This window comes from Sabethes cyaneus, chromosome 2 (genome assembly GCF_943734655.1).
Source record: "Sabethes cyaneus chromosome 2, idSabCyanKW18_F2, whole genome shotgun sequence".
Lineage (NCBI taxonomy): Eukaryota > Metazoa > Arthropoda > Insecta > Diptera > Culicidae > Sabethes > Sabethes cyaneus.
The window spans coordinates 61,978,155-62,004,362 of NC_071354.1; the positions used below are offsets into that span (position 1 = coordinate 61,978,155).

The following is a 26,208-nucleotide window of genomic DNA, read 5'->3' on the forward strand; positions in this document are numbered from 1 at the left end:
CTTGCCTTTGACCGAAGCGTTATATCTGCACCAGAACGTCGTAAAACAACATGTTCCTCTGGGGAGAATTCTGTGCTTAATTTGTTGTCTTTCCGAAACCGTTTGATCAAAACTTGATCTCCAACTGTAATATCGCTTTGACGTGCCCGACGTTTTCGATCAGCATAAATCCTTCCCTTTTCTTTTTGTTGGCGGTCGCGATCACTCAATCTCCCGAGGTATTTGAGGTAGTTTGCTACGAGTTTTCCTGCCAAACATCAACTCAAAAGGAGAACGTCCAGTGGTCGGATGAGGTGTATAGTATATTAAAATATATTGGTCAAGTACTCTTCTCCAATCTTGTCCTAACTCCTGAGCAATTTTCAGTCTTTTTAAGATCGACCGATTTCCATTCTGTTGTGGCCAGTACGGCATTGTGTTTATCAATCGAATTCCCATGTCGCGACATGTCACAAAAAAATTTGAACTCCTCACAGGCTGGGTTCAGCTGGGGACCATTATCAGCGCGAACAATTATTGGTACACCGTACCGACTAAATATTCTTCATAGTTGCAATATAGTATCTTTTGCCGTAATCTGCGTCATTTTACAGATTTCAACGAAACGGGTATAATAGTCCACAACAACGAAAAGTGTTTTTCCGTCCGGTAGTGGACCCAGGAAGTCCACGGCAAGGTCTTCCCAAGGTCCATAAGGCATCGTTTTGAGAACCATCGGTACTGGTGGCTCTGGGGCAGCGACTAACGTGCACGAGCGACACTTTTTCACAAAATTCTCCACATCTGAATCAATTTTCGGCCACAATACAGCACACATCGAGATTTCAACATACGCATTCCCACATGTACCGCATGGGCAACCCGTAGTACTCGATCTCTTAAAATTATCGGAATCACAATTCTATCGGTTCTCCAAAGGACGTCCCCGCATTGACAAAGCTCATTAGCCACTACGCGGAAGAATAGCATAGCGGTAATTCCTCGACTACTCCATGCAAATATCACTTCTTACTCGTCGCCAATTTTGTAGGGTTCAAACAGAGAATAAATCACGGAATTTACTGTTTAATTGTAATCTTTTTATCACGCCAATATAATTCTAACTGTGTTCTACGCGTTCTCGTTTAGCTATCCGCTTCCCCTTCCTGTTCACTCGGGTTGCCAGTGGTCATTTTTAGCTACAACAATTAGCTGAAACCAGGGGGTCCGATCTTAGTTACGTAAAACAAACAACGATGCAAGTAAAATTATTATAATATGAATATATAAGCACAGACTAACAGAATACTATTGTACGCTAAATTCTATTGGTAAACTAATTCTATTGCAAGAGTCTAAAATCTAAAAAAATTAATTAAATTAAGGAAAACCTGGAAAAGCCTAATGGGATTATGCGAATAATGTGAATCCGGGATCCGAGAAAGGAGAGAGAGTGAAGTTATTTAACCAGAAGTTGTTTCGTCTGTGTGTGTGTTTGTCTCTGTATGTCTGTGTTTTGGCACATATTTAAAAAGCCAGGAGTAAACGTTTCCAGGGTGTTTGTTTAGTAAAGTGGAGTGTCGAAGCGACTGGCTTGCGTTCATCCGCCCGTGTCTTACTGCTGCTAACCAGTAACCGGAAGGGTTCGCGCCGCTGGTGGGTATCAGCCACCTTTTACTGCGGCGCTTTCGAACCCTTCGGTATTGCTACCGGTTGTCCTTTCTGCTACTAGTGGATCTCTGCTCCTGATGCTGCGGCAGTACCTTTCAGTCCGAAAGGCGTCCATCTGCCCAGCTATCGGTTTAGCCACCGATTCTCCTTCCAGCCACTGCTGCTCCATGGTCCAAGGTGGGATGATCCTCCAGGTGTTGCCTCTCCAAAGTTCGTCACAAGAATGACCATTCATATGGATGACGTCCGTTTATAGAGCATCGCTCGGCAGCTGACGCGCCGTTGCCATATTGGACTATAATACGTTGCATTGACAGTGTTGTCAGAGCAGACCGAAGTGAATCGCTTTATTATTATTTTTTGTTCATGATGTTTATTCAGCATTAATTGTTATTATTATTCTTATCTTCCACATGGAGGAGCACCTCTTATAAATCTCTAAGCTTTCCGTTACATCCATCTTCCACGCAGAGCAGTTGTTTACTAGTTTTGCGTTCTCAATATTCTTTTTATTAACTTCCAGGTTTCGTATTCTACTAAAACGCTCCAAAAACTTCAGTCCTAAAAAACTGCAAAACTTAACTTATTTCTAGAGTACACTCTTTTTCCTCAAAAACAGCAGCCCTATCAGTACATCTGAGATTTACAATTTGTAACATTCAGCCCCATTTGTGGTACGAAGCTTGTCGGGTCGCCAAATCTGGTATAATTTGGTGGTATAAGTTTGTGGTACGTAGTTTATTAATAGCAAACAAAAGCAGTTGCTATAAATTTAGCTATAAACGGATTTGACACATCTCTCTCTCTAATCGTGACAGAACCATAAAGCCACGCTTAGCAAGAGTGAGATGTAAATTTAGAATGAATATACCAAAAGGGAGAAAGCATTATTGAATGGAAACTGTGCAAGCGCGAGTAGTACGGAGCACCATCATGAGGTCCGCTCAAACGAGCAAAAGTCAGCATCACCATGTAGTAGCAGAAAGAGTACCATCAAGTAGAGACGGAAAAAACTTCAGCAGTAATCAAGTAACACGAAAATTTTTGATTTGGCCCATGTACAGATACAAAAATGGTGAAAACAGTATTACTACCACAAAATATTAGTATATTTGAGATATCAAATCATGACCGAGGCATATGAAGAGTAAGTGTTGTGTAGAAATAGCTTCGAAAAAGCGAAACGCTTGGTTGGAAAAGTGGCAAGGAAAATTTTTCCCTGATCCTCCTTGTGGGATTTCAGGAGTGTTGGTATGCTAGCGGGTGTATAACAGTAGCAGGTGTAAGGTGCATGGGGTAAGGGTAACAGCGGAGATAGCTAGCGAGAGCAGAGCACAGCACAACACAACGAGGATGAACAGTGAGATGAAGGAAGCTAGTGGAAGGAAATCAATTGTGTGCCTTTGAAAGAGGTTCCAAGGAAAGTGAAAATTACCAAATTCAAAGTGTTGCGTGCCATTGACGGCCTGTGTCTAGAGGCACGGTGAAAAGTGGTCAAGCTGGATGTTTCCAGCGTTTCCAGTGATCGTATCTGTGGTGGGCGGACCAGCGGATCATGTGGAAGCCGTCAAGAAGAGTTAGTGAATTAAATTTTTGATCGGGATGTGGTCTTTCTAGGGAAGATTGAATAGAGGTTTTTTTTTGTTATACACTCACGCGCTCTCATATAATCATTCTTGCTCATCTTTCGATATTCCGGAGGAGCTGGCTGAAATATTTGAATGAAGCCCTTGATGCAATTTTCTATATATTGTCCACATATTTCGGTAAAAAGAACAGGAACAAATAAGGGAAAACCCCGCATATTCCAGTTTCATGTAGGGTTTAGAAGTCAATCATTTCAATAAAAACCCTTATTATCTCTCTTGTTGATTTATGAAGCTGTGAGAAACATGAGTTTTAAGGCTGATTGAAAATGCAATGAAGTTGAAGCTTGAAAATCATTAATATCTTTTAATATCGCAATAAATGTCAGGTTTGATGGAAGATACCTACATTACATCAGTGATTGAAACATAACAGCTTTGAATCGCAGTATGTAGGTAGGTATCTATTAATACTGCGGTTAGTCAGGCAATACCTGTGACATTCAATCTAGAACGATGAATGGCACTATTTCTATTATTTCTGTTCATATAGCGGAGGAAATGTGAATGGCAACACACATCTATCTGAAATGCCAGTCAAATATTTAACGCTATAACACCACTGTATAGTATCTGCTCATCATCAGTGAGCAACTGAGTATAATCTCGCGTTTTGCTATAAGTTAGTAGTGACATTTGAGTTTTTTATGAATGAAAAAATAAGAACTATGGGCTTTCATTGAGAAAATTGGAGCTCATATCTTTAGTACGACTTTTTATAATTCTCTTTCTCGCTATTTCTATTTTTCTCATGAGTAAGGGTACAGTAGCTAGCTATGTCCTGCTCGCACCGCTTTATTCCCGTGTTCAATTTTTCCTGCTGTGGGACTCGTTTTATATTTATAATTTTACAGCTGACATAGCGCTATAAACATGGCTTTATTTTTAAATGCGATATTTTGATAATTTGCCACACGCTGTAAACCTCTATTCCATTTTCCTGACTATTTTGGTACCACCAGGTTTTACTTCGGTTAGTTTACATCATTCGTAATGCAGGAAATTATAACATAAATATGTCAACTGATTCTCATCAGATCCCCTGGTCGATTTCAAGAGAGCATCAAACCCACTGAGAGAACATACATTGGTTTCTGAACGGAAATATAGTGATTGTTATGGAAAATAATTTAAAACTTTCGAGAAGTAATCGGTAATCTGTAGGTTTTAACAGAACATTCTGCAATTAACCACACATTTTTATATAACGCGCTTTGTCATTAATAATCCGATGCTAAAAAGTATTAATGATCTGCAAGATTTTATGAATGAAAGAGAGCTCCGCCAATCAGTCTCCAGTGGTAGTTGAACCGCACAACGCAGTAGCAGTAGCAGAAACCGTGAATTACATTTTTCTTCATTCTCTCCCTGCGATTCACCGTTCACCATGAAACTCGCAAACTCACGTAACATTATATGATGTGTTTTAATGTAATATTTATGCCCCGATGGCTAATGACAGCTTTTTATGATTTTTGTTTAAAAAATCTAATAATTATTCTAGACCGTATTGAATAATTATTGTTTTGTTTTTACAGTATCATTTTTCAAAATGGTTTTCGTATTGAGAACACTTTTTTTAAATGACTAGCTCTATTTTTCTCATGTAGATTGCCTTCAAAAGGTCTTGTTGACACCCTCAAATTGCTCATCAGAATAATCTGATTGAAGTATTTGATAAATAAGCATTAACTGCATTACACACTGTGAGATCTGCTTACTGGAGTGGAATCACCCGACATAGGGAAAGAATGGATATCCCGAGATATCAGCAGCCGCAGATAGCACGACTTACCTTTACATCACTTTGCAATACAATGACGGGCGATAGTGACAGCTGCTTCGGTCGTTTGGCGCCAACGAGGGATAACCCTGCGATACGTCAATAAGCCTTTCCAGCACTGCTGTCAAATGCGAGGGGTATAACCCCTAGCATAAAATGCCAATGTGATATATATATTGGTGGACACCTCACATCCCCCTCCTTCTCTAATAAAACAGCAACTCCCCTTCACGCGTAATACGTGTTACTATCCTAATCTTCATTACTGTAACTAGCAAGAAAAAAAAAAAATCCGCCCAGGAGTATACATGAATACTATACGCGTATTCCGTGCGCACACATAACGGACGTGTGCTTGGCATACAATCATCATTTATTGGGCATATCTTGCAAAAAATCTTTGTGTGATGCAATGCATAGGACACATAGAAACAATATAAAAATTTTCCTCAGTGTATAGTTACATCATTAAAACTTTTTATAGTAATCACTGATTACAACGCCTCGCCGGAAGGAAGAACCCCTTGTAACAATGCGATCGTACTTGGTACTAGCAGCATGGATTTCAGATGTGCGGATTTGTTCGAGATTCGCCTATACTGCCCATGGATGCATATATGCTTAGATGCATTCGACGCATCTGCTGCAGAATGAGGAAAGTAAACAAACATAACAACACGAACATAGACCGCAAATTGCAAACCATGACAGCGACTGGATGAAGCTTAAGGTTACAGGCATTACAGGACGGTAATTAGATTTCATATAAAGTATGCTTTCCAAAATATTAAAATGGTGTTATTTTTACAGTTACTTTAGTTTATAAAATCGCGTTTTGCGAAGCATGCTGCAACAATCAGCACTGCGACGCCGTTTGTCCAAATCTAACAAGAGATGTGTGCCGCGTCCCAGGAGGTCAGCTTGTTGACCTGTACGTAAAGAAACAACATGAAAAAAACAGTCAATCTTCAAATCCCTTGAAGTGTCGCCCGTTTAAAATCGTTACCACTAGCTTTTGTGGAGTTTGTTGCCATCGCTGTCCGCGCGAAAAAGAGGCATCCGTGCATTCCTAATTGACGAACAAGTTTCGGCAAGTTTATGAAACACAGCAACCCAACAAAATTATTAATCAGGCTTCTGCTACCAAAAGCAAGTAAACTGTTGGATCGAAAAGCTTGTACAAAATTGAAGTGTCACCGTGTAAATATTAATTTATAGGAATTTTCAAACAGCTAAGAGCTGTTGCTGGAAAGCTCATTTGAATGGCTGCCAAAGCAATAAATGAAACATCAGTTGAAACTGAGCTTCCTAAATAAATATAGCGAGTTTATCAGTTACTTTAAATTTTTGCTTGTTTCCCACGCTATTTTCTTAAAAAGTAAAGCTCTGATCCTACATCTCTTAACAGAGTTTATAATATTTTGTAACTGCAGGCCGACAGGAAATGCTGGGCATGGAAAGGTTTTTTCCTTAGGTTGACGGACATCAATTAAATTTCGAAAAGCTTCGGTTTTTGAACAAGAAATCCGTTTTAATCTAATTCATTTCCTAAGAATGCAATTTTTTTTCAAAAAAGATACATATCCTACAGTACTGTGAGTAAGCAATATATTTTCCTCTAATTCGTCCACCTGTTTTGTTTCGTCTATATTAGGTAATTTATTTATTGCTAATGACTGTCCTGACAGGTTGGATGCATGATACCATTAGGTTGCTCGATTGCATCTAGGACGACGATACGAGCCTGACTGCTTCGTTCACCGATAGTAAACTCGTTTCGGTTGCCACATTTTACAAACTATGGCGAACTACTCACTTTAATAGATCAAGAGATCGATTGATGAAATCAGCGACTAAGGTCGCTCTTATCTTAGATGCTCTATGAATGCTCTCCTGCCCTTTGGAAGAACCTGACTTTGCCCAAGCAGCTGTATTATAATTAAGCACCTGTGATAGCCACCCATATAACCGCATAACCACACTTGCCTTCAGCCGAATATGGCAGCTCGACTGATACGTTCGCCGCCTGTATCCCATTCGGAAAATCGTTCAAGCTCCGCCGCACCAGCGTGCCTGCCTGCAAAAGCGAAATGATGCTTGATGGCGGCCCAGGTGATCTTGCAATGACAACCCAAACTTGTCACAACTTGGTAGTGATCATATAAACGATCCAGTTTTCTATTTCAGTAAACTCCGGTACTCAAAGACACCTCTCAACATTCTTCACGCCCTTTACCGCCCTCACAATCCTCAGATACGCCACCATTGTCGCGAAACAGTGTGCAAAATATCCTCGATCGCTATCCTAGTCTTTACCTAACCGGTCTCTTTAAATTAGGTGGCTGCCTGGACCTGAGCCTTTTTCAACCTCTAGGTGGCTATCGCGTATCGCCGCTCACGATACTAGGCTAGGCGGATGTCCCGTCTCGCCTTTTTCATAATTCAAACCGGACGGCCCGTCTCGCCTCCTTCACATTTCCAGGCAGATGTTCCGTCTCGCCTCTGTCATATTTCTAGACGGATGTCCCGTCTCGCCTTTTTCATAATTTTAGGCGGATGTTCCGTCTCGCCATTTTTTATTCTAGGCGGATGTCCCGTCTCGCCTCTTTCATAATTCTAGGCGGATGTCCCGTCTCGCCATTTTTCATTCTAGGCGGATATCCCGTCTCGCCTCTTTCATAATTCTAGGCGGATGTCCCGTCTCGCCATTTTTTATTCTAGGCGGATGTCCCGTCTCGCCTCTTTCATAATTCTAGGCGGATGTCCCGTCTCGCCTGTAATTCTAAGCCGGTTGTCCCAACACGCTTGTTTCCTGTACAGGAACAGTCTTACTAAATATATCGTTCTATATACCTACCACATTGTATTCAACACTTTTCCTCCCCCTATATCGAGTGATTCCACATATTCTATAAGTTATTTGATTATGCGAGCAGGTGGGTCCTGTCACGGTCGCCAAATGTGAGATCTGCTTACTGGAGTGGAATCACCCGACATAGGGAAAGAATGGATATCCCGAGATATCAGCAGCCGCAGATAGCACGACTTACCTTTACATCACTTTGCAATACAATGACGGGCGATAGTGACAGCTGCTTCGGTCGTTTGGCGCCAACGAGGGATAACCCTGCGATACGTCAATAAGCCTTTCCAGCACTGCTGTCAAATGCGAGGGGTATAACCCCTAGCATAAAATGCCAATGTGATATATATATTGGTGGACACCTCACACACACATTTATGTCGGATAATACAAATAATTCTCAAGATACAACTACTTTAAAAATTCAAACATATCTACTATTAACTGAACGAAACCATTAACTCCACAAAAAAGGAAAATTCTCTACAATCAAAAACAATAAAGCAAAAATTATATGAAAAACTCTAACCTATTTAATAGATAAGTTTACTCGTGCTTGTGTGTGTGTGGGCTTATATAATAGCCTCCCTTCAATGCTTAACTCTACTTTACCCACCTCCTTCCACATGATAGTGCTGGCCCCAATTATAAGCCATCCCTGGCGCAGCTTAAGGGGGCATAGTATTTTTTACACCATATTTTTTGCCTCATTTCAAATATTTTTTCTCGATAACGCGAAACACCAGTCGATCCGGGTTTTTTGCATTCTAAACATGGTACTTTAGACTAATATAAACTATTTTGATTCCTTATGAAAACCTGCTCCCCGCTCCCCTACGGCTCCTTGAAAATGACCATTCAAAAAAACATCAAATGTGGTACCATGGATTGGCGCTCAAGGGAATATCCGAAATTCCGAAAAATTCCAAAACGACATGAAACGATATTAAATTATCTCGTGTTTGACTCATCCTTTTTTGAAAACTCAAACGCATTACAAAATGGCGGACATTCAGACATAAAAATCAGTTTTTTAGTTCAAAAAAATTGACTTTAAACGTTTCTAAAAAATACAAAAATCGCGATATCCAAAAAAGGATGGGTCAAACATTAGATAATTTTATAAGCTTTTAAACAAAAAAAAAAGAATCAAGAGAATTGCTTGAGCCGTTCTTGCGATATCTATGGTACCGACTTTCAAAACCTGGTTTCGAGAAAAACGGCGTTGAAGTTTTTATTCGCGCTGTAATCGCTCCAGACATGCGCGGTAGAAATAGCTGTATAATTTGGTAAATTTTTGGAATTCATCGAAACGGCTTCAAACACATATGCTCAAAATTTTAATCTTTTAAAATAATCATTTCGTGCATTTAGTTATAAAAAAAGTCATTTTTACACTATCAATAGGCTTCTCTTCGGGAATAATATGTGGAATTCAGCATGAGGGAAAGGTGATGCGAGGGGCCTGAGAGGATAAACCGATGCCAGTCACTTTTAGTCTGACATCGAATGGCCTTGATTCTACTTAGATTCGAACCCACGACCATTCGCTCGTTCGTCAAAGCAGACTCGGTAAGCTTGAGGCTACAGAGCTTTCAAGTTGTTTGATTCCTCCTACAGGAAACAGCCGACTTTATGCTTTGTCTAATCTCAAATCTCACACTAACGCAGCCAATTGAAAGCATCCTGGAAAATGACGATTTCTTGAATCAATCATTTTTCTTGTCAACGGCCAGGCCAATTGCGCAGCATGTACCGCAGAAAGAATTCCAAGGAATCAAGTGGAGACAGAATTAATACCTAATTCCAATGGCAAAGCAAGCAAAACCATGGGTATAAATGTCCTGTTGAGAACTTGACCCTTCTTTATCGACAGACTTCGCAGCCGGCTATTAGAGTGAATAATAATTACGGGGCTAGTGCCATGATCCTAATAGCAACGCATAGTATAGACAACCGTACACACCATGGGTGGCTGACGCGGTATACCCGTAAGTAGACCATACACCTGGCCATGTCCTTAAGATTGTAGAAATGGGTACGTTGGTTGAACACCTACTTTAAGAGGATAAGCATAAGCATAAGCATAGGATACCGCCCGTGTGCTGCTACTCCGTTATTGACCAGGACCGATGAAAATTGCAAAATGATAGCTGGAAAGAGCATACTTGGGACAGCACGCTATTCCTCATTGTGCAACCTTATCAGGTCCCTGCATGCTGATCAATACCGACGCCGGCCACGTCCGAATGCGGGTCCTGGTGGGATGGGAAGGAATGTTAGTCCAATACTTGTTGCTACTAAAGACCAGGGAATCCTCTGCATCTGCACAAGTATTTCGGGAAAGGAATTGTTGTTAGTAGATGGGGGGAGTTATATGAGACTAACCTGACTATTCAAAAATTTTCTGGTAAAGCCAGTAATTACGAAAATTAAGATACCTTTAAAAAATACCTTTTGATAAATTTAGTATAATGCCATTGGTGCTCATATACAACCATAATTTGATAATTTATATCTAAAAATATTATGCACATGCGAGATTTAAAGTGACTCGAAAACCTCATGACAAATTTGAATTTTATACCTGAAAACAAAAATCAGGCATAATGAAACAAGCCAATATAGTTCCTAAGTTGATAAGCATTTCCTCCTATCAACGCTAATATGCAGAGATATAGCGCCCTACACGCTCGTTGAACACCTACTTTAAGAGGATGCACAAAAACTCCCGCAATCTTCATAGGTGTCATGTACCCAGTAATATAAGATATGGATATAATTTGAATATATAAGCGTAAAAATAAAATGAAATTGAGCATTAATGGGCAAAAGTAGAACAATCGCACCAGCAATCCGTCGAATGAAATATAATTGCGTCATTTGGATTACCATCAGTGCATCTAATATGCAATATTAATTTAATTTTTTCTTCTAATATCCATGTGCATTATTTAAACTTTTCACGGTCAAAGTATTCACTGTACAGCAAGAGGGGCTTGATGAGCTAAAACGAAACAAATCATTAGAATAACATATTATGGTTATCTGATAACAAGGCCGTGTGGCTCAGTCGTCCGCCCAAAATTGCCGTTTTGAAATTAGGAAGCTGGGAACCACATAGCATGGCACCTCCTAGCTTAGCTACTCAATAGAGCATTACCGGGTATGGCCGCGTGGAGGCACTAGGTAGGGGCTTGAGATGGCAAGAACTATGTTGGTCGCTTTCTTGTTTGCCTTCCCCATTTCATACTCCGGGGCTAGTACAACGTGCCTAATTCCAATAAACTCCTTGAAATCAAATCAAGGCGAAGGAAGAAAGTGTGGACCTGCCGTACCTACCAAGTGATTCCCATAGATCATGGTTTATTTACAGTCGTTAGTAGTATCTTTGCTTATAAAGTTCAAGTTATACTCCGGACCCTCGGGGATGAACTAACGCATTTAGACCAGAAGTCAGGCTGCAATAGGTCAAGGATATGGCGCCTTATTTCGCCCTGTGAAAATAGCTTAGTCTACCGAATTTAAATATTAGTTTAAATAATATAACACTTTAAAATAAACCACACGACCCCGCGCCTCCTAGCTTGGCTACTCAATTATACAAATTGAGATATTTCCAAGCATGACCACGTGAAGGCACTAGATAGGGGCCTGGCGACTTTATACTTTATGCTCTCGACGTCAAAAATTAGGATGCTTCATTTCCTTTAAATTTTGTTACATTTTTATGTAACTAATCTTAAAAGAATCGAATTAGATTGAGGTTTAATAAACCAATGTATTCGCAATATTTTGTACCGTTTTTGACGGAAATATTTTAAATCGTAGTGGTATTTTTTCGTCATAAAACTAGATAAAATAAAAATAGACACCTGACTGCGTAAAAGTTTCTTTCTCGCACAATAAGAATGACTCTTACACCATCCTTTAGAGTTTTGAAAAACCGATTATCTTTTATTCTGAAAATATGGCAAATATATCAGAATTTTTTAAGACGAGCTTTGGAGTGGCCGTTTGGATGCATTTTGGACCACATTAGACATTCTTTACTATCCGCTATTAGTGTTACCGAGGTTCCAAATCGGTTCTTATATTCCGTAGTGTCCACGTAAAACTTAAAGGTACAGGAGAATCTCTTTTTACATCCATTCTTTTTGCTTGATTTCTTTTCCCGTCTGAAATATGAATTAACGTCCTCTCTTTTTACGTCCAAAATTTGAATTACCGATTTTTCTTCTTCGTCCAAAATTTGAATTAACTTGTTTCTTGAGCTGTATAAGGATTTCCTATAGGCCTACAATTTTTAGTACTCTTCTAAACTTTTCTGGTAAAAATCGATAAATTAGTTTCAGTTGCCAAGCCATTTGAGAGTAGTGCCGTTTCGTGCATGTGTGTTTTACTTGCTCGAAAGCATTTTGCGAGATTATAAGAAAAACCCGAAAGAATCCACCTTGCGGCGTGACCTGGCCTTTCTACAACAACAATAATTAACTGTTTTTCTGCTTTTCTTTTCCGATTGCGAGTAACAGCAAGTCAAGAAAATGGTGAATGAAATTTTTCTCACTTTTCTTGTATTTCAAGCAAGTTGCCAAATTGCAAATATATAAACACATACCCCACCCACTTAGCTCCGGGGTACGATGGTGGCCTAACAAGCCAGTGGTCGTATGTTCGAATTTCGACTGATCGGTGCTGCTACAGAGTTGATAGGATCTTTGTATTAGCCCCGTAATTTTCCTGTACTTTAATGACCGGCTGCGAAGTTTGTCGATGACGAGGGGTCAATTTCTGAAGGACGTTTATACCCATGACTTTGCTCTTTGCTCATACACGCATACATACATACATACATACATCACATATACATAAATACATACATGCATACATACACACGTCAATCATACATACATTGAATACAGTTGATATATTTCGGTTTTACACGTTTTGAACTGTTTAATTTAAGGTACTTAATTGTTTAAGTTTAAATAACTTTCAAATAAATCGTCCGATTTTCAACTATTCGGTTTCGTTTGATAGATCTCAACAGAAATTTTAAAATAATAATGAATTATAAGATGTTTCTCATTGAATCAAGGATTGTATGTAACAAAAATATGTTTTAAAAACTTTTTATCACATTTCTTTATGTTACTTTTAAACCGTAAGCCCATTCATCATGAAGGTTTTGGCCATCTCTGAGAAAAGTGAGTGAGATTGAAAAGCGTTACATACACACACACACACACACACACACACACACACACACACACACACACACACACACACACACACACACACACACACACACACACACACACACACACACACACACACACACACACACACATACACACAGAGAGAGAGAGAGAGAGAGAGAAAATGTTCAGTTTTCGAAACTGAGTCGAATAGTATCTGACATTCGCCCCGCAGGGCCTTCTTTCCATTTCCGGTTTTCTGAGTGATCTCTATACCTTTATACTATATTTTATATAGTAGAAAAGGCAAAACCTACGTACGTAAAAGACATACAACAAAGACATCTTGAAACTAGTTACCAGAAGAAATAGTATCCCAAAAAGTTATCGAAACGTTTTGTATCCTCGATATACAAAGTTGAACACGTTATTTCTGGAGAAGCACGATCTTCCGTCAACCATGTTCCTTGGAAACGACACTGCTACTAATATGGTATGGTTTGCCAACGGTTCTCACGGAAATTCTCTAGTGTCTTTATTAGCGAAAGGTTGTCTGACACAGAAGTATCGACTGTAATAGACAGCGTTCCCAATCTCGGTGACTCTCTCAATAACCTGACTATTGACGATGCTATGATTAGGCTGGCCGCTCTGAAGTTATAAAGCTCTACCTCCGGTAGACCAGACGGCATACCTTCAATCTTTTTGAATAAGTGTATTGAAGCCCCAATCCGTCGTCCATTTAGCTTATCGATTAGCTGAGGTGTATTTCCTTCTGCCTAGAAATCCGCTTATATGTTTCCAGTTTATAAATGCGAAGTGATTACCTTGTCGAGAAAGTTGAATCCGATAATCTTCGAATCCCGACTATCAAGCATACCTTTACGACGTGTAGATTGCGTCAAAAATCTCGGGGTACTACTCAACTCCAAACTAACTTTCAAACAACACGTTTCTTTCGTTGTCCATAAGGCCTGCAAGAATATGGGATTAATGATATATACTGCTTAAAATCGCTCTACTGTGCGTTACTTCGTTCTAATCTCGAATACTGCACAATTTATTCCTACGTATATCACACAGAAGAACTAACTACAGCCTAACTTTTAGCACTATAATTGGCTTACAACGTAATTTTAAATGTTCCAATATTTGAAAACCTCCAGTCAATACTGGCCCCGTTTTAACAGGGAATTAATTGTGTTGCCTCAGCTTTTCAGAAAAAAATAACTTTAGGTCGCTGTACTTCTTCCAGCAAAGATTTTCAATATCTTAGCCATTTTGTAAAAGTTTGGAAGCCCGTATAATGCTTTTGCAAAGTTAAAGTTTCAGTCCAATATTTTAACGTAGAACAACGTTTTTGTTTTCTATTGGGGTGCACTTTAGAAGTACGAGAAATGAGCATATAACGAAAAGTGGTTATGTTTTGCACGCTTATAACTCAACCGTTTTCAATGGATTTTAGAGATATTTGCATCAATCGATCGGAAATTTTTCAAAATTGATAATTATAGTGATAGACTAATCTCAAGTTTTTAGTCTTAACCTTGAAATGCGGTCATGTCGGTTGTGGGTTCGAATCCGGTTATAATCTCAGATTACAGCTTGGTTCGACTCATGCACCTTCCAGCATTGGACAAAAGGTAGGAATCAAAATGACTACTTGTCAAGCATAGCTACCAATACCCCCCCCCTTCCTTTCCGCTCTTTCCCTCCTTCAGCAAAAAAATTTTCATTTCTTTCCCCTACCGTCCCTTCATCAATTGTAGAACCATCGTTTCAAAAAATATTAATTATAGTGAATATAAAAAAATTTGTCAAATCACTATTGAAAAAAGCATACAATTTACTACTAACGTTTGGAATCATAAAAAATCTTCTGTGCTTTTTTTTAAGTGTGTACCTCTTCTCTTCAACCGAATATATCGATATAAAAATATATTCTAAACTGAAGTGTTGTATAAAAATGTGGTAGGTGGTATATTCTGGCATGTGACACGAGGCACAAATTTTCAGTGTTGAAAGACTAGCCATAAAATTCTTTACAAGTTTTTGATTTAATTGTTGTAAAGTATACAAATAACTGAAAAGCAGAGTGCCAAGAAAACCTCCAATGTACTTAGAACGATAATATTAATTGCAAATCTTCCAACCTGCGTAATTTTAACTAGCATACATCAAAACGATAATGTCATAAGAAATGGCGTTTTTAACCATTTTCGAATAAATTAATAAAAGTGAATTGGTTTTGTGAATGACAACCCAGATCAAATGATTATTATTTACTGTTTAGCCAAAATTATTTCGTTTAATGACAAAGACTTGAACAACAAGTTTTGAACAAGTTTTTTAAGCCAATAAAGGTATATAGATTGTCAACTGGTGGGTAGTTTCTAGTCAGTTATCTAAAGTTACCTGGTGCTACAAGCCTCTCCAAAATCTACAAAATGTGGTATCGCCGCCAATCACCAAAGGATGTGTGATTGTAACTTGGTAGTTTAATTCTTTAGAACTATAGAAATAGAAATTAGAAGAAACTGATACACAAGATGCAGGCATTTGGAAAGTAGAATCTCGACCTCATCTAACAAAGTTATAAATATGCGTAACAAACTGTGGAATATTTGAAAAATGTCCAGCGTTATCGAATTGCATCTACGTTCGTAGTTCTACGTTAGCGCAGCGTTCATGCCCTTAGGCACAGGCCTTCATACCTTCTTTTTTATGGAAAGTTTAGGGAAATAGCTTTCATTCGGTATCAAAATTATTATCGGTATTGTTAAATTGGTATTCAAAAGTTATTAATTTAATTTAAAAAAGGTTTCAAGGTACAAAACAGATGATGAATAATGGTATTTCAGTATATATTTCTTCACAACTGTATTTCATTCGGCTACAACAATAGCAAAATAAAGAATTATTTATAGTGTTATCACTTTTTTGCAGTCAAATGCGTATATTCTTTAGAACAGAATGATTTAGTCTGTTTATTATTAACAAACATTAGTAATATTTATTTTATTCATTTAATCTCAAATCAGGCTTTAGTTTTCCAAAGGTCACATAAGCCATACAAAAGGATTGATTATGTGAATTGTTCAAAACTAAAAACAAAAATGTCCTTTTCGAATCCATCCAAGAATCACTAGAGATTTTTTTAAATTATTCATTTCATTTTTTTCAATTTGGGTTGAAACTTTTGTTCTGGGGAAATATTTATCTTGTGGACAGTGTACCTATCTCTTCAAAATAATTATTACGTGATGGTGCTATCAACAATCTTCGTACCTGCTGTCCATAAATTCAAATTTGAAAATTGAATTTCGCCATACAAAACCGTTATTTGAAGGCAAATATATTGTTAATATCAAATATCGATAAATCATCGTTTTCAGTTTCGTCTATTTCGTCGACCTTGGTTCAAATAGCCCAAATTATTTTTCCAGGATAGTATTCTTTTCATAATAGAAATATGAAGCGATCCACGTTTTTAGTCGAAAATCCTGATAAAAAGTAAGAAAATGCACATAATTCCAACCAAGTTAGGCTTAAAAGGCACTTTTTGTTTGTTTGAAAAAAAAATGCTAACTGAATTCTTTCTCTTGCAGTGATTTCTTAGTTAGAGTTCGTGCACAAGTAATGGCCAGAGATGAAAGTACTGAAGGTTGGTTACCACTGCAAGGCGGTGGCCTGGCGAATGTTTCCATACGCAAGCGCGCACGGCTGCCACCGGATGGTGGCGGTCATGAGTACATTATCTATGGACAAAGAATATCTGACCAAACAGTAAGAATGTTTAAGAGCATGACCACGAACCAAAATATCACATTTGTTTCGGTATTTCAGATTATCCTAAGTTGTGTTATTAACAGAGATTTGCAGTACTTTAAAGTTATGCCCACGTTTCACCATTGGCGCGCCGGTAAGCAGCGAAATGGTCTTACCTTTCAGACGGCGGCCGATGCGAGAGCTTTCGACAAAGGAATCATCCGTGCCTATGATGATCTTATTGATGGTAAGTAAATTCGGCTGTGTAAAAAATGTTTCTCTGAACCAAACCGGTTACTGAACGTAGAAAGAGTACCCAAGTTATGACTAGAAGTTCTGTTTTGCAACTAGATTTATCCTTAAATACCGCTGCTTGTCCTATTAGAAAAAGCGATTAGCTACTGTTAGTTTTCTCTTTCTTTTTCTCTTTCATTTTATACCGCTTCTGGTTGTCCGATTGAAATAAACATTAAATTTTTGAAAATCTAATGATCTGTCCCGATCGGTAAAAATGCCATACAAAACCAAAAAATCAAACCTGATATTTACTCGCTACAACCTCTGATATCAAATGGTAAGTTGGTTTTCTGTTTGAAATTATAGGTTTGGTTTCCTATTATTTGCATTGTTGTGTTGTGTTTTTCGTAGGTATTAGTTTACATAAAATACGGGAGTTGGGTATTTCGGCACCAACTTTTCCAAAGGGCCAATCTGCAAAATGTAAACAAACCAAGTGAAGGTTTCTTTTCCTATATGCTAGTCCAGCAAAAAATAAATCTCACTCGGTTTGTTTACATTTTGCAGATTGGCCCTTTTGAAAAGTTGAGACCGATTTTACTTATGAGGCAATGAAGAAGGTTTTTTGTACATTTTAAAGATTCTTTTATGTACATATTTCTGTATTTTAATATTTGTCTAATGGTAAATGCGAGAATGAAGCCATATACTTAACTGGGACACTTTACTTTTGTCAGAACAGAGTAATATTAGGAGACGTTTTCAATCTTCAATGAACATATTTTCCATTTTTCATTATATGAAATGTTCAGTTCAGTTTGGTATTATCCGAAGCAGAAAATTATAATAAAATGCTTATTCCTTACCTCCAGCATTAGGTTGAGATCTCTGGGTAAACTAATAGTGTCTTATATTTTACTCATTTTGGCCTGGGCTCAATTTCTTATATTGTATGGTATATCCGCCCTAATGCTGTAACTTTATTTTAGTTGCTGGGCTTTTTTCGTTCTCGCTATTTTCACATATATATATTTTAAATGGAAATAAAAAAGTACCTTCGAATGTACAAATTTACCTAATTAATTAGTTCGATACGATTTTTCGACAGGCATGGATGGTTACACAACCCACAACAAATACAACGATGCCGATAAAGTTGGCGAAGACGATGTGTTCATGGTAAGTTTTACATGAACATTATCGATAGACACTTCTTTTAAAATATTTACTTTCTCCGTTAGACGTTGGATCTACCTGTGGAACCCTCTGAATCGCGGTCGAATTCCGAAGGCAGCGGAAGCCATCGTAAGATTTCGTTTTCGTGACCTTTGACATCCCTAAAAAAGTATGCAAACTATTTTCAGAAAGCGTCGATAAACAATCACAGCAGCAGCAATCCAGTATTCAATACATATCGGGCGATAAACCATCACCTCTGATAAAGCCTGGAGATGATAAAGTTACTCCAATAGTACCTGGTGACAACTATTCGTATGTTCAGATAACCGATGTGAGTGATTGAAAATATCTTGTTCCACAAGTTACTGTTAATGTAATCGTATTGTTTTGTCCTTTCTTCTTCTCTTCGTTTGAATGACGCGCCATAACACTCGAATATCCTATTACCGTTTATGAATCAACTAACACAATCCGTACCCGTTACTAATCAACTTTGTGCTACTTGTTTGTAAGCAGTCGTGCGACATCAAGTTGAAATATAACTTTTATAACTTGAAGGTGCATGAATTCAGCTATCCGGTCGTCGAGGAACCAGTTGGATCGATCCTCAGCGGACGACGTGACTCAACAGCTAGTTTGAAAAAACGAAATGCCCTCGATGTACCAGCCATGAAAGAGGCTACGCTCATCAAAACCCGATTGCGCTGCAGGTAAGTCCATTGTTTCGTTCTGCGTAAGAAGAAAATAATTTATTAAATCGCCTTATTTCTAATCAGATATTGTCAGGAGTTTTACAACGATGAATGGAATCACAAAGGCTCGTGTGATTATGCTCCAGACTGTTTCAAGACCGCTATTGAAAACATGTCCGGTATGCTGTGTGCCCGGTGCATGCTGTATCACTGTATGAAGGATTCCGAGGGGGAAACGGCTTCCCATCCGTGTTCGTGTACGGCGGAATCTGGCTGCACCAAACGGTACCGAGCGAACTTGCTATTGTCTCTAATAGAGTTTCAAATCAATTTTTGCTTTCGTTTTTCAGTTGGATCGGGTTAGCTCTGCTGTCGTTACTAGTGCCCTGTCTGTGGTGTTATCCGCCTCTACGCGCCTGTCACTGGATCGGCGTTTCGTGTCGGTTGTGTGGCGGCAAGCATAAACCGCAAATTTGACATCCGATCAAGATCATCAACCTGACAAGTATTAATCGGCTTGACTGGTAAGTGAGTTTAACGTTTATTTAAACCTGGAGTTCTTTCATCAAATGCATGTTTTATCAAGTGGGGCGGTATTCATTAATTCATTGAGCATCAATCATATGTTAGGAAAACACATTCAGTGAATTGAAAAAAAACTTTAGTCTTCGCGTATTTTCATTTACTTATGCAGTGAAAGCGATTTCGATGCCATTTGGCTTCAAAATTACGGATGTTTGTTAATCTATAAAATCGAAATATTGTCGGTACATTTTTTATATTTTTCGTTGTCATTTTTTATTGTTCGCATAACCCGTTGAACAGTTTGTTGTTCACAACATTTTCAAGTAGGTTTACAATTCCCAACAGCCAATTTTGAGGGTATTTGTACCAACCTCAGCAAAATTTCAATTTTAATCACACGCCGAGTGGTCCCGAAACGTGGACAGTGAAACATCACATACTTTGCCGTTTCCTCGGTTACGTACATACGGAGCAAAAGGGCGACACTACCCGCCCACGCGTATGTAGATACTTCTTAAAGTATCCATGCCCTGATAAAAATTGAGTCAGGTAGAAGTTTACTTCACCGTGTCTTCTACCGATCCAGCACGAGATGTTCTGGATCAGCCTATAGCCTATAGCCACCTGCCGTGTTCCTCTGCCTATGGCAGTCTATGTCCTCACCTAGAAGTATGCGTATGGGAATCACGCTCCAATGGCCCCGATCGTATCCAGCGATATGGTACGATATTCGCACGCTACGCGTAGCGCCATCAGTCTGAATGCCTGGTTGCGCTTACTACCAAAAGACATGCCGGTGCACCATACCTTAGCACCAATACGGCAACGCTGACCATCAAGCGTCTCTTACTGCTGCTAGGTCTTCGAAACACTTTGCCACCAGCGTCGGCCCTTCTTCAGGCGTTGGCGTTTTGCACTTAGCAAGCGGTGTACGCGTCTGACTTGGCAGGGCCATAGCCTTAGCGGCCATGGTCTGAGCTTCGGCGATTTTGCATCGCTTCAGAAGCTCTTGCCTCTGCACCTCGGCAGCCATGACGGTAGAGCGGAGGCTTACCGCTAGCTGTTTAATGTCGAGGTGAACATTGGACCGCGAGTTGATAATCGAGTACAAGTCGTCCACCAAACTTTTGGCTTCCTCCAGCTTGCTACTGGCTGGAGGTAGCCCTACTCCCGCAACTAGAGGACTTTCCACATCCTTAGTCGACTTTTTTCTACTGCTGTCGGCCACCTTTTCGGTTGAGCTAGAGCAGCGGCAGCTACCTGCGGTCTAACTGGAGTGTTGGACTTTGGTGGAGTCGACTTCTTGGGCAGCGTTCCCGTTTTCGAGGGGCTTGCGCTTTCCTTCTCGGCCTGTGTCCCATATTTCGGTGGGCTTCCCTTCTTGGGTTGTGCCGCCGATTTCGGGGTACTACCTTTCAACCTCTACCTTTGGTAAAACATCATCTTTACCTCCAGTACCGCCCTCGGTCGTGTCCTCATTATGAATAAGATATTTACTCATAATGTCTGTTGGGTCCCACGTCTTGGTCGCTTCGTATTCCGTAGTCACCTTACGATCCCATGGATATCTGTGCAAGCAGGGAGGCCATGGCCAGGGTCACTCCTCCATATCCATCATGGGGAAAGGATGTCAGAGTCTGATCAGCGTTAGTTAGGAATGTATCATTTGAGCCTATACCAACGCACTTTGACGTGAGCAACGAGCTTTGAACGTACCTAGAGACCAGCCACGGTTTTAGTGGGACGGATTGCAGCTGTACCATTAACCTACTCGCCGTTTCGGAAAGGTATCACCCTCCCTTACCGAATCCAGTCATTTAAGCTTTTTTTTGCGAAACTCCAGTCCCGAAATATAGGTTGTTCTATGCGTACAGATTACCTTTTAGCTAGGCTTTAAGGTTCTTTACGCGTTTAACAATCAACTTATTTTCACAAAACATAAGAAAACCTGTTAATTCATAAATAGTTTACGAGGGTCTTCCACTCGACCAATTATCAATTAATCTTCGCAGGCATATTTTTCGGGTTTTAACATGTTGTCGATTAGCACAAACATAGTTTAAAGTAGATATTTAATCAAATCCCAAAGGCTCCACCAGTCAAGTAATTGAAATTGTTACTTGTTTGGAGTTCGGGTAATTGGTTTCGGTTTCCTTCACAAACATTAATTAATTAACAATGAAACATCAAAAAAAGAATTATTATAATAGCAACCTTTATTACTATATATTTTTTCAGATAATCGTTGAGCAAATCTCAATGCTCCTACTGAATAGCAACTAGCATGGACGAAAAAATATAGTGCTGATTGTGCATGAAATACAATAATAAGAGTTCATCATAAACCCACAAGTAACTCAAAAACCTACCAAAGTGATAAGGAAACAAAACAGAAGTAAAGTTGAACGTTTAAATTTAGCTGCAACCCAAAAATGAATAAGCGATGTTCTGTACAACTGAACGATAAAAAAATCAAGAAAAAAACATAATATTGCTATATGTAGGAGAAGTGAATACAGTAAAACATTCGTTGATGTCTAAAACTAGCTGATATTGATTACGTAGAACAAGAAGCTACATCAAAGTAACGGAATCAAAAGCCAAGTACGGGAAAACAACGGAAATTGGGGCGAAACAAACCGTGCAAATAAACAATTGTTAGTAACACAACAGAATAAAAAAAACCGAAATCGGTAAATCCATAGTCACAAGTAAGTAAATTAAAACATGGTATATAATAAAACAGGAAAATAGAAAAACCAACGTAAACAAAACATCAAAAGCAGAAATTTCGTAATTAACTGTCGAATGGACTCAATATTAATGGAAAAAATCATAAAATTTATGATTGAGAACAAAACACTAATATGATAGGTGTTCAATGAAATTGAATAAATACGTTATGTTTTGTTGACGCTACATATAAACGAAAATGTTATGAAGACACGCATTTGTTCTGTTTTTTTACTGGCCTTTGAGGCAGTACTACTTAGTTCAATTGCACAGATTTTTGACGATAATTGGAACCGTTACTCTATGAAATAAGATGAATGCTTTTTATTTTACTTATACGCGATGTAGTACAAGAAAATCATCAATCGTTCAACTCTATAGTACTGTTTTGTAATATTTCGAATGGAAATAAGCTGAATCATAAATTTAACTTTTATAAATATGTTAAATATTTGCTATTTTTCATCATCTTCATTAGGTGAGTGAAATAGGTAAAGGATAAAGAAAATGTATATGCAACAGAAAGGCATATAATAGATATGAATGATGTAGATTATAACGACATTGGGAGTAAATAAACCAGACCGATTAATTGTGACGAAACATACTGTAAGAATCAAAAACATATAAACGTAATCATTACATTAAACGAGTAAAGCCAAACTTGATCTTTCCTTTTCGTCTTTTGCTAAGGAAAGTGAGCTGTGCTCAAGCAAAACAAAAAAAAGCAAGATGATCCAAGCCAAATCAATTGCGATTGTGGAACCTTCGACAAGACTATGCTTTCCAAGGAACTGTTAATATTTGGTTTTGAAATATTTTCCTTACCGCTTTGCAGCTGGTAACAGTAGCTAAAACGGATTTGTGCCATATGAATTCATACTCTTGGCCAAAGGTTCGAACTTAACACTAGACGCAATAATGGTGCGGTATCATCTTGAACATCCAACAGAGAAATAAGTACCGTGCTTAAAAATTATCTCATTTGCCATTTGGTCAAAGCAACTTTGACCGGTTCATCGGATTCAAAGGGGCACGCAAACTCTAAAAGGTCGGCGTGGCTGTCGCTATGGGCTCTGCGATTACCAAGCTTGACCTTTTGAATATCAAACGCGATTGAAACCAGTGGTGGTTAAGGTTTAACCTATAGAACTATATATTCTGTATCAAGCGTCTATGTTTTAGCATAATGTATAGTCTAATTAAGACTTATTAATCATAATCTTGAATAAATAAAAGTATATACTAAATGTAATACAACACAAAACATACGAAAAAACATCTAAAGATGAAAATACACCTACTACCACCAGGGAATATTTATGTGTATATTTCAATGAACACACAACTTGACACAAATTAACATTCATCACACCGAAACTTTTTGATTTGATTACGTCGAAGTAGATCTCATTTGAAGCGATCCCATTATCTCAGTATACTGATCATAATGATAATAAAACTCATTTTACATACATAAAATCTCCAAAAGTAAAAAACAATATTAATATTTTTCCCACAAACAGTTTGGCATAAGTTCAATGTTACTAAGAAGTGAAGGTTGAATTTGTTTTTTTCCTGAGTTTCTCATCGGAACTTATGGAATAGAAAAAAACTGAACATGACAAGCCAATATAATCCCTTACCTGGCATATTAGAAATGCCAAAACATGAGGCAACTTTTCATGAAAGTATAAACTAATAAGAAGAAAAGAGTGAAATACTTTGATCAAGTAACCTAGGCAGCGTAAACCGTTTACGTTAGGATTTACTTCAGAGATTGTTTAAAAAGGTCACTCAAAACTTAAGGTTAAATAAACAGTGTCGGACGTATGCTGGTTTCGCTAATTTTGATTTCAAACAATTATTTTTACTGTGGAGCTATGTACTAAACAAAATAGTATGATTTCGAAGAATTAAAAAAAAATCTTGATAAACAGAGGTGAATGAGCAGTGGGTAAATTAATCATTTTTATATGTTTTAATATATACATATATACATATATATTTAAAAATATTAATAATTATAATGAAGATGAATATTAGTAAAATACAGAGTAAATTAAATGAGAGATCAAAGAAATGATATTTGTAAAAAGCAAATATTTATAATTCTAATACCTTAAAGAAAAGAGAGAAATTAATAATTATGTTCTGTTATAGAGTTCCTTCACGTAGAATTCAAAAGAAACCTCCTAAATGTTACCGAATGAAATTATACAAAACTTGAAAAAGCAAGGATGAAATTATGAACCTTCCAGGTTCCTTGGCTTCGAGGTACGACTGAGTCCGCTGTCCAGCCTACTGTGATTCAAAGTTTCACCAATGTCTGGGATCCACAGGGAGATCCGGGGAGAGCAGTTGGGTAGGAATCCGGTTATAATTGGCTCCCATTATAGTTTGGTTTACTACCATTGTGAACCATTTCTTCCTTACGCAAGACCCAATTACGTATAAGACCCAATTACTGCGAAACCCCGACATACCTGACCCTCAACTAGCGCTAAAAAAGTTTTAGTCGGCACAGCTTCCGCAACTACTTAAACAACGTTGAGCGTAGATTGAAACGCAACCCTAAGTCGTGTTGGAAATTTGTTAGTGATCAACTGAAAGACGACGGTCAGTAGCCATATTCCTTGAGGACGACAGTGCTACAAATTTGGATATGATTTGTCAACTGTTCTCGCGGAAATTCTCTAGTGTCATTCATTGTAGATGAAAGGCTGTCTGAAACAGAAGTATCTACTGCACAAGGCAGCGTTCACAATCTCGGTCATTCTCTCACTAACACGGCCGTTGACGATTCTCTGATCAAGTGGATTACTTTGAAGTTGAAAAACTCAACCTCCGGTGGACCGGATTGTATATATTCAAGAGTTGTATCGATGCCTTGGTTGTTTCAATCCGACGTCTATTTAACTCGCCCATTAGCTCAGGTACATTTCTCTCTGCTATTAAATCCATTTACGTGTTTCGAGTACATAAGAAGGGTAATAAAAGAACTACAGAGGGATACCTTCACCGCTATTCTATATTTCGAAAAGTTTTTTTGAACGAAATTTCCACCAGCAATAGTTAGCAGTTTGATACTAAACCCTCACAAACGCGAAGTGGATTACGTTCTCGAGAAAGCTGAACCTGATAATGTTCGAATACCGACTATCAAGTGTGCCTCTACGTCGTATAGACTGCGTCAAAGATCTTGGGAATTGCTCGACCCCAAAATGACACTTAAACAGGTTGTTTCGTTGTCGTTTCGTTTTGCGTATCGCCAAAAACTTCAACGATATTTATTGCTTGAAATCGCTCTTCTGTGCGTTGGTTCGGTCCAATCTTGAACACTGAGCATCTGTGGAGTCCGTATTGGTGTTATCTAAACGGGCCCTTCGAAGATTACCATGGAACGCCCCGCTCTGGTTACCAAGCTAGGAACAGCGCTGGGGATCAATGAGCCTGGACACCTTGCACACACGTCGGGACGCAATCAGAGCTGCCTTTTTATCAGATGTTTTGGCGTCCCGGATCCTAGAAAGCCTCGGCATCTTAGCTCGGCCTCGCTTAACACGAAACTACTGTATTTGATTCTGGATTCTGGATAACAATATTGATTACTCCGAGTTGCTCAGCCGAGTTCGTTTCAACGTGCCTCCCCAAGGTTTACCCGGCGGACTAATTTCCTGGGGCTTCCCGTGTACCGTACTACATATGGCCAAAACAACCCATTTGATGTATATTGGAGAAATTTTGAAGATGTATTTGAGTGCCATGACTTTAACATAAGTATAACAATTTTTAAACGTAGATTAAGTAATAGGAACAGTCTGTACGAGACTTCGAGACGAAAAAAAAATTAAATTAAATTAAATTACTCCTTACTGCTTGCATATACCGCACTGAAGAACTAATTATACCGCCTTCAGTACTGCAATTGGCT

The 26,208-nt window shown here is 38.6% G+C and overlaps 1 protein-coding gene across 3 annotated transcripts; it reads left to right on the top strand.

Moving 5' to 3' along the window:
• Window positions 1–2,661: 2,661 nt before the first annotated feature.
• Window positions 2,662–24,326, top strand: LOC128737005 (sprouty-related, EVH1 domain-containing protein 1). Of its 3 annotated transcripts, none has more exons than XM_053831542.1 (10): window positions 2,662–2,797; window positions 16,749–16,926; window positions 16,987–17,155; window positions 18,254–18,324; window positions 18,387–18,450; window positions 18,510–18,655; window positions 18,841–19,034; window positions 19,101–19,301; window positions 19,367–19,540; window positions 21,780–24,326. In XM_053831542.1, exons 1-9 carry the CDS (start codon window positions 2,778–2,780, stop codon window positions 19,491–19,493), a joined length of 1,170 nt encoding a protein of 389 aa, XP_053687517.1. In that variant the 5' UTR covers window positions 2,662–2,777; the 3' UTR covers window positions 19,494–19,540; window positions 21,780–24,326. The 3 variants fall into 3 exon arrangements, with proteins under 3 accessions (XP_053687517.1, XP_053687518.1, XP_053687519.1); XM_053831543.1 differs by having other exon boundaries at window positions 18,883–19,034; XM_053831544.1 differs by having other exon boundaries at window positions 18,302–18,324.
• The last annotated feature ends 1,882 nt before the right edge of the window (window positions 24,327–26,208 follow it).

Excerpts from the sequence above, each read along its gene's own strand:
- LOC128737005 (XM_053831542.1), top strand. The coding sequence starts at position 2,778 with ATGACCGAGGCATATGAAGA. Across the intron at positions 2,798-16,748 it reads ATGACCGAGGCATATGAAGA|TGATTTCTTAGTTAGAGTTC; the intron begins GTAAGTGTTGTG and ends TTTCTCTTGCAG. Across the intron at positions 17,156-18,253 it reads CTATGATGATCTTATTGATG|GCATGGATGGTTACACAACC; the intron begins GTAAGTAAATTC and ends ATTTTTCGACAG.